The sequence below is a fragment of the Macrobrachium rosenbergii genome, chromosome 1 (genome assembly GCF_040412425.1).
Source record: "Macrobrachium rosenbergii isolate ZJJX-2024 chromosome 1, ASM4041242v1, whole genome shotgun sequence".
Taxonomy (NCBI): Eukaryota; Metazoa; Arthropoda; class Malacostraca; order Decapoda; family Palaemonidae; genus Macrobrachium; species Macrobrachium rosenbergii.
The window spans coordinates 40,723,538-40,733,555 of NC_089741.1; the positions used below are offsets into that span (position 1 = coordinate 40,723,538).

At 36.8% G+C, this 10,018-nt stretch overlaps 1 protein-coding gene across 1 annotated transcript; it reads left to right on the forward strand.

The window, feature by feature from the left end:
- The first annotated feature begins 9,126 nt into the window (after positions 1-9,126).
- On the forward strand, positions 9,127-9,802 carry LOC136840272 (uncharacterized). The gene is made up of 2 exons (XM_067106929.1): positions 9,127-9,321; positions 9,371-9,802. Exons 1-2 carry the CDS (start codon positions 9,127-9,129, stop codon positions 9,800-9,802), a joined length of 627 nt encoding a protein of 208 aa, XP_066963030.1.
- The last annotated feature ends 216 nt before the right edge of the window (positions 9,803-10,018 follow it).

Sequence of the window (10,018 nt, forward strand, 5' to 3'; positions counted from 1 at the left end):
GAGAGAGAGAGAGAGAGAGAGAGTAATATTACCAAATACTAAAGGTAAAAAAATAACTTGAGTAAAATGAGAGAGAGAGAGAGAGAGAGAGAGAGAGAGAGAGTAATATTACCAAATACTAAAGGTAAAAATGACCTGAGTAAAATGGAGAGAGAGAGAGAGAGAGAGAGAGAGAGAGAGAGAGAGAGAGAGAGAGATTACCAAATACTAAAGGTAAAAAAATGGAGAGAGAGAAGTAAAATGGAGAGAGAGACATTACCAAACAGAGAAAGAGAGAAAGAGAACGTAAAAGAGAGAGAGAGAGAGAGAGAGAGAGAGAGACCAAAGAGTACTATCCTATCTCAGTGAACTTTACAATGACATTAAAAACGTATTTATTTATACACTGCAAATGAAATGATTGTATTTCAAGGACTTTCCAATGGCTAGATAAAATAACACAGCGCAGTTGGCAACTTACGATCCCATATGCTTAGGGAAAAGTACATACACGGCCCTCATAAAACACGTAAAGAGGTTAATAAAAAAAGAAATACCTCCCTTTCAATTCAGAAAGTTCTTGGGGTGCCAATCTCTTAGGCAATCTTAATTCTGTTCGCCCACGATTTATATCAAGATCTGGGAGGGCAACTTACAACACAAGGACGAACTCTTTTAACTCTCTCGCTCTATACATCCATACATAAACACGCACACACACATGTATACATATATACACACATACATATACAATATATTATATATATAATTATATATATAGACAAATATATATAAATATACAAATATGTATATAAATAAATAAATAAATATATATATATATATATATATATATATATATATATATATATATATATATATATATATACATACACACATTATGTTCATTTTAATAAGAAAATCATAATAAAATATATTGCAAGAAACCTTACGCAGATATGAAGAGAACAACATCTTCGAATACATACATACACTTATACATACACATACATATATATGTATACATATATACATACATACATCCATACATATATTTAGTTAAAACCACGCAGTGTTAACATATTCAATATCCAGGAGCAAAATTAACTTACGCCATTCCAACTCAGCGAGAAATGAAACCACTCTGATAAAAATACACCACAAAAATTATTAACAACAACAAGATATGCAAATAACCTTAACATCTATCTGATTAAAACATTATTCCCCGGACCCACGCCATCAAATAAAGATATAAGAATAAGCGTGAAACAAAAGCGAATATAAACATAGTACTCTACCACGTAACAGCATTTCCAACCATCAAGAAAAAAAAATGTAATAAATAAAAAAAAATCTTCAATTTTCTCCGTGTCCATCCCTGAAATTAAAATGACTACGATCTCCACGCTCTGCCAAGTACGATCTTGCTTTATATAAGAACTAAAATGACTTATTATTATTACCCTTGAGCCCGTAAACTATGCATAAAAAGGAATTTAATTCTATCTCCGAAATAAAAAAAAAAAACTTTGTGAACGTATGTAATGAATATCTCAAAGATACATTTAAGCAAATTGTATTTTTATTATATTTCTATTTCTTTATTTACTTATTTATTCCTTATTTATTTACTTTGGCAGCTGAATAATACATGATTTGATATTTGATGTTAATTATATAAGTACTCAGCTATGCTTATTTTTTCTCTATTCACTGGAAGCTTCAGAATAATCATATATTGCTTATTCTATCACATTCACTTTCAATAATAATAATAATAATAATAATAATAATAATAATAATAATAATAATAATTCACAGAGAAAATAATTCTTAAGATCTTTCAGCCAATTTGTTAAGAAGCAAAGAAGAACATATTATTTCTTTATATCAGCACCTATTCGTCACAACATATTCCCAATACAATCTACTGATATAATTCAAGCAAAAATATCACATTACTACAATCTACTGACATAATTCTAACCAAAATATCATATTGCTACAATCTATTAACATAATTCTAGCTAAAATATCGTATTACTACAATCTATAGATATAATTCAAGCTAAAATATTAATTACGACAATCTATTGATATAATTCAAGCTAAAATATATTGCTACAATCTATTGATACAATTCAAGCTAAAAGATCATATTGCTACAACCCACTGATGTAATTCGAGGTAAAATATCATACAGCTACAATCTATTGATATAATTCTAGCTAAAACATCATATTACTGCAATCTATCAAGATAATTCAAGCTAGAATATCATATTAATTCTTTCATTTATTGATCATTTTGAAGGAACTGAATCACCTTTCCTAAACTCTCCATAAATCGCTCCGGACAAAAATCACTTCGCTCCAAGACCGTTTTTACACCTTTTAATAGAAAATTAAGTAATTCTTAAAAGCACCGAAATGGACCGGACTTATCTTTCGTGACCGTTACCTCCAGCAATATAAAGCTAAGCCACTCGGTACATAAGGGTGGATTTCCTTTGGTTTTCTGCGCTAAATTCGACTGAAGGGATTATGTGTCATAGGTCCTTCTCTGGCGAACCTCACGGCTATCGGCGATCTTTATGGCCATTTTAAGGTCTCTAAGGTCAATAAGAGAGGAAAGGCTTTTCATTCAGTGAGTGGTGTGTGGACGTCGACTCTGTACGTACGTACATACATACATACATACATACATACATACACAGACAAAAAAGACACCAATGTCAAAAGGTTGATGCAAAGCCAAATTATGACAACAAATCAATCAGTCAATCAACCTAAAGAAGGAGAATAAATGAGACTAATAGATACTTCTTGTTATTTAGTTATGCGGGAAATTTGCAATTAAAAAACAACTAGTATTTAAATAGATACATATATACACACACATACATAAATACAAGATTACAAAAACTTAATATTTCTTAGGAATTCATTCATGAAGGCTACCCCATACAATAAATGAAAAAATAAAAAAAAACAAGGTTATATATACATCCAAAACCAAAATGTGACAATAGTAATCTTGTTAAAATTCCTTACTATTATCGCCCGATCACCATCCCCCCCAAAAATAAAACCATCACCCTCAGACGGACCCCCCCTCCCCCCACCCCGTCATGAAGACGCCCTGTAACACCCGTTCTTTTTCTACCCTCCGTTCTCACCATCGACCTCCGTCGAAAGGAAAGCTTTACATCAAAAGGCGTCGATCCAAACAGACGTATCATTAATCAGAGTCGAATGGCAAACATGATCAACGTCCGTGCGTGCCATTACTGCAATTGCACCTGGTATTACCTCAGTGCAAACAGGTACACCGCCTCAACATAAACAGGTGAGGATCCGGCCGATTGAACAGATGAAGACACACTGGTTAATTAAACAGTCGGGAGAAGTAATTGTCTTTAACTGGTGAATGATCAGATGAGAGAGAGAGAGAGAGAGAGAGAGAGAGAGAGAGAGAGAGAGAGAGATGAAGACGCTGATTAAGCAATCGAGCGAAGTAATTGTCTTTAACTGGTGAATTATGAGAGAGAGAGAGAGAGAGAGAGAGAGAGAGAGAGAGAGAGAGAGAGACACTGATTAAACAGTAGAGTGAAGTAAGACACTGATTAAACAGTAAGTGAGTAATTGTCTTTAACTGATAAATGATCGGATGAGAGAGAGAGAGAGAGAGAGAGAGAGAGAGAGAGAGAGAGAGAGAGAGTTTCTTATAGAATAAGTATATTTTTGATAGTACATTCTGCAAACGCCAAAAAGGGTCTTCATCACAGTTTATTACCCAAAACAAGAGAATAATTGAAGTACAATTCTGCCATCTAATCTCAGCAAAATAAGAGAAAGAAAAGTTATGTTTTCATATGAATAATGGTACTGTTATCATTTATAATTATTCTGTAGTTTCCCTTTCCCCACATATGTAAATGAGTTTGACATGAGAAAAAACACATAACAACGACAATGATAAAAAAAAAAAGAAGACTCCAAAATAACGATAAATAAAGAAATAAGCATCAATAAAGAAGAACAGGGACTCTAATTACTGATTATAACCTACCATAACCTAAGTCAACCAAACCCATCTTTACACAAGCATCTTTAAGTAGTAGGGGATCGCCCCCTTTCCTCCCCCCCCCACACAAGTTTACAGTGCCAGTGAGCCCTCCAAATGCTCAGCCAACCAGAGTAAATAAATAAATAATTAAATAAACACATTTTTAAATAACTAAAAAAATTAAATAATTAATAAAATTATGAAAATAATTTAATAAAATAAAATATAAAAATAAACTGATTAATTAACATAGTAATTATTTCGGCATCATCCTATCAATCTACGACACCGAATTCCCATGAAGGAACGCTAGGAGAGGGGGAATAATTTTGAGGGAAAAAATGAGGGGAAAATGAAAAGGAGGAGAGAAGGGGAGGTGGATAATGAGTAGAAGTGACAAAGGGGAAAATAAGTAAAAGCTGCTTTTATGAAAATAGTTGCAGACATAAGGTTACAAGTATATGGCGGAAAAAAGAAGAAGATTTGAGAAGGGAAAAAAGTAGGGAAAAAGGAAAGGGAAAAAGGGGTTACTTTTTAAAGGGAAGTAAAAGGGGTGGAAATCGATTTAAGGGAAGGGGAAGAAAAGGTGAAAAGTGTGAAAACTAAAAAAGTTTGATGGAAAATAAAATTACTCAATATGTAAAGAGGGAATTTGAAAAAAATTTAATAAGGTTACTACACAAGGGGAAGAAATGAGAAGTAATTCAGTATTACGAAATATTAAAGGTACAAAATAACCTGAGAGAGAGAGAGAGAGAGAGAGAGAGAGAGAGAGAGAGAGAGAGAGAGAGAGAGAGAGATTAATATTACTAAATACTACAGCTAAGAGAGAGAGTAATATTACCATATTCTAGAGGAAAAAATAACATGAGTAAAATGGAGAGAGAGAGAGAGAGAAGAGAGAGAGATAACCTGAGTAAAATGGAGGAGAGAGAGAGAGAGAGAGAGAGAGAGAGAGAGAGAGAGAGAGAGAGAGTAATATTACTATATACTAAAGGGAAAAAGTAACCTGAGTAAAATGGAGAGAGAGAGTGAGAGAGAAGTATACTACCATATTCTAAAGGGAAACAAATAACTTCAGTAAAATGAGAGAGAGAGAGAGAGAGAGAGAGAGAGAGAGAGAGAGAGAGAGAGAGAGAATGAATAGACGGGCAGACGTACGAACGGAAAGAAGAGCGCCATCTGAAGCCCCCATCTTAACCTCGCAATAAAAGAAAACGGGAAATTGCTTAGCCCAATCGCGCACGCGAGCAGTTAGCCACCGCCATTCTGCAAGGTGCCTTTTACAGCACCTTTCGTCAATGGCGGCAATCCTATTGTTCGTGTGGTGGGAATCTCTCTCTCTCTCTCTCTCTCTCTCTCTCTCTCTCTCTCTCTCTCTCTCTCTCTCTCTCTCTGTGGCCTTTTGACATTAGGCCACTTTAAACATGTACATAAAAATTAGAGGAGCCACTAGGCTGAAACCTGTGTCAAAATAGTAATTATTTACATGTATAAAGATTCATTATTTACAAATATATAAAAGATTCATCATTTACATACATAAAAAGAGTCATTATTTACATGTATAAAAGATTCATTATTTACATGTATAAAGATTCATTATTTACATATATATAAAAGATTCATCATTTACATACATAAAAGAGTCATTATTTACTTGCACAGAAGAATCATTATTTACATGTATAAAAGATCCATGAAGCTTTCAGCCACGGTCGGTGGTGGCCTGTGTTGTTGGCACCTATAGCGGTGCCAGACGTACAATCATGGGTAACTTTAACCATAAATAAAATAAAAACTACCGAGGCTAGAGGGCTGCAATTTGGTATGTTTGATGATTGGAGGGTGGATGATCGACATACCAATTTGCAGCCCACTAGCCTCAGTAGTTTTTGAGATCCGTGGGCGGACGGGCAGACAAATAGCAATCTCAATAGCTTTCTTTTACAGAAAACTAAAACCCTTCCTAAAAATATTTGAGGCATTTACTGATTATATACACACGATTCCCTCAAGCAAAAGATATAAAGGTGCCATGCCACAAACGGACAAGGATAATCTGCTACGATTTTGGGCATTTAATCTATTCCGATATGACACCGTAATGCCGGCACCGTAATGCCAGCATTACCATGAAATGCCCACCCAGATCATCTAATGTTTCTGCCGATTTCCTAAAAAAAAAAAAAAACAAAAAAACACACACACACACACACACATTAAGAGTAGATTCCAAAATTTCGATACTCGAATTGTTTTCCTATGATAGCAGTCACGAACGTGGTTGTATGAAATGTCCTATTTTTTAAATTATTTCTTGCAATTACGTCTTGTAGTTTTGACCACTCGTGTGATAGCGATTTCATTCCGATAACCGATAATTTCGGTGGTCAGAAATGGCTTTTTTTTAATTAACATTAAAAACAGCGAAATAGTTTTTCATTACCCCCAAAAATATACAGAAATTTCTAATGTTTTCTGCGCTAAAGTCGAACCGACACAAAATTCCAATATACAGTAATTAGCATTACGGTAAAATATGTAAGTTGCAAGCACATAATAATTGCAAAACAATCGAAATTTGAAAGCCATAAATACCGATTACCATATTAAATGTTGTAAAAAAAAAAAGTATAGTGCTAAATCGAAATATAATACCATATTTTTCTACAACAAACTTAAGATCTACGGAAATAAAAGTGACTATAATTATCTTCTCTTTTTAACGACTACTAAAACAAGTAAAAAATGTGGCATCAATCGAGTTTCTGTACAGCGCATAATCAGGAGCCACCGAAAATAGATTATCTCGCGGTCTCGGTATTGCTGTATGAACCGCGGCCCATGAAACTCTCAGCCGGCCGTGGTGGCCTATGTTTCACTTTGCCGGAAACAAAGATTATAGTGCAACAACCAATAAAATAAAAACTACTGAGGCTAGAGGCTGCAATTCGGTATGTTTGATGTTTTAGAGGGTGGATGATCAACATACCAATTTGCAGCCCTCCAGCCTCAGCAACAAGACCTGAGCGGACAGAAAAGTGCGGACAGATAAAAGTGCGGACAGAAAAGTGCGGACAAGAATTAGCGCGGACGGACGAACAAAGCCGTCACAATAGTTTTCTTTTACAGAAAACTGAAAAATTCACGAGATCAAACCACTGTCAATAACGTTATTACGGAACACGCACACACACAAACTGTCCATCACTAATCGTCTAACGTCTAACAAAGCCAAAATATAATCGAGATGAATGATGGCGGACGTGCGTAGGCGGAGCCATCCATCTTCATAATTTTGACAGGAGGAAGACAACGAATGAGAGTTCGAGTGGAGAGGGGAGGGAGGAGGGGGGAGGAGGGAGGGAGGGAGGAAGAAGGAGGGAGTTGGATAGAAATTAAGAGAAGAAGAAGTCATAAGGAAGTGGGAGAGATCAGCAGAAAGAGAAGCAGGAGGAAGAGATAGGAACACGTGAGGGAAGGGGAAGGGTTAAGAACAACGGAAATGGGAGATGAAAAAAATGGAGGACCTGAAGACGAAGAGGAAGTCAAGAAAAAGTGCAAAGAGGAGGAGGAGGAGGAGGAGGAGGGAGGAGGAGGAGGAGGAGGGAGGAGGAGGAGGAGGAGGAAGACAACAACTAATACGAGTTCGAATGGAGAAGGGGAGGGGAGGGGAGGAGGAGGGGAAAGGAGGGAGAAGGGCAGGAGTAGGAAGGGGTAAGGAAGTAGAAGAGATGAAGAGAAAGAGAAAGAGGAAGTGGGAACAGGTGAAAGGAAGAGAAAGGTTTAAGAACAAGAAGAAGAGAAAGCAAAGAAAGATGGAGGAGGAGGAGGAGCAGGAGGAATCATGGAAGAACAAGATCAAGATCAGAGAGAGAGAGAGAGAGAGAGAGAGAGAGAGAGGAGAGAGGGAGCTAAGTTAAGACAGTACAGGCTCACTGAACTCTCAAATCTCATTAATAATTCAGGGTGTCTCCGTATTAGCCCGGGCAGCAGGCTGGCATTTCTCAAAGGAAAGATTAATTGCGGCGACCCCTGACGTCCCTGGGAGGTCCTCCCGAATTCACTTTGCAAGCCAATTGAGGCCGGAGGAAGTGAGGTACCTAGGCAGCCCGACAACAATGGATTCATTTGATTACTTATTATTATTACCAAAGGCTGGATGTTATGGTATATATGGGACGAAGACTAGAAGGCCAATCAGCCAATGCTGGTTTGGGTACGTGAGGTTACTCATGGAACTATAAAATATTAAAGATAAATTTCTTAGGGTCCTAAAATATTAAAGATAAATTTTAGGATCTATAAAATATTAAAGATAAATTTCTTAGGATCTATAAAATATTAAAGATAAATTTCTTAGTGTCTATAAAATATTAAAGATAAATTTCTTAGGATCAATAAAATATTAAAAATAACTTTTTTGAACACATTTCACACCTATACATTCTCACACTAGAAATATTCCACTGAAATGCTGAAATACAATCCTAAACATCAACCTTTTTTTGACTTGATAGAGTAAAAATAATTATTGACGTCTGACGTCTCACTTGTTTGAAGAATGATTGACTGACTGATTAATTTGCATGAACTTGCACAAAAAAAATCATCAAAATCCTTACAAAAATGAAAATTCATTGTATCCAGACCAATCCACAAGACCTGTCTTTCATGGTAAAGAGGTCCTCCCAATACAACAACCAACTAACACTTTGATTTTGGTTTAAAAATAAATAAATAGATAGTAAAATAAAAAATAAGTATATATAATAAATAAAATATATAGATAAATAGATAAATAAATAAATAATAAATATATAATAAATAAATAAAGTACAATAATCTGCTTCACTCCTACTCTGCCCTAGATCTCAGCTGCAAAGGGTAACCCACCCCTTCCCCCTACTTCCTCTCCTCTCCTGCCCCATCCCCCTTCCAAAATATATAAACACCCTAAAGTTGAAGTCAGAATGTCCAGGAGGCAGGGGGAGTGTGTTAACCCTAAAACACCCCCGCCTTCCCAGAACCTCTTCCGTTCAGAAAAAAATTAAATACCCTAAAGTTGAAGTCAGGATGCCAGTGACGGAGGGGGAGGGGACAGTGCCATCCATCAGTGCCTGGCACCAACCACCAGCACCAGTGCCACCCCCAACAATGCCACCACCAATAGTGATACCAGTGCCACCACCAACAGTGACACCATCAAGAGTGACACCAGTGCCACCACCAAGTGACACCAGTGCCACCACCAACAGTGCACCACCAATAGTGACAACAGTGCCACCACCAAGAGTGACATCAGTGCCACCACCAACAGTGCACCACCAATAGTGACATCAGCGCCACCACCAACAGTGACACCAGCGCCACCACCAACAGTGACACCAGTACCACCACCAACACTGACACCAGTGCCACCACCAATAGTGACACCAGTACCACCACCAACAGTGACACCAGTGCCACTCCAAACAGTGCCACAACCAAGAGTGCCACCACAATAGTGACGCCAGTGTCATCCCCAACAGTGCCACTACCAAGAGTACCACCACCAACAGTGACGCCACCACCAACAGTGCCACCAGTGCCAGAACCAACAGTGCCACTGCCAACCACCGTGTTATGGGGGTTTTATCTCTTTCGAGCAGAAGTTCCTCTCACCGAATCTGAAGGTTTTCCAGAGCCGGAGGCTAAAAATGTCCCAAAATTTTGTTATCTGCTGCCCGCGCTGGAAAACTGCACTCCATAAATAATTTTCGCTCTCCGTCGAGACCGACTTTTCAGAAAGAGTGAATATATAAATTCGCGTAAAATGCTAGCTGTGAGATTTTGGTAGTATTGGAGTGATGTGGATGACTGGGGCTTGATAATGTTTCTATGTAGTGCTGGCCATGATGTTGTTTTTATTATTATTATTATTATTATTATTATTATTATTATTATTATTATTATTATTAACTTGACC

What these genes read in the sequence shown, in the direction of transcription:
- LOC136840272 (XM_067106929.1), top strand. Translation starts at nt 9,127, where the DNA reads ATGCCAGTGACGGAGGGGGAGGGGACAGTGCCATCCATCAGTGCCTGG. An exon ending in CCAACAGTGCACCACCAATA is followed by an intron (nt 9,322 to 9,370) that starts GTGACAACAGTG and finishes CACCACCAACAG; the next exon opens with TGCACCACCAATAGTGACAT.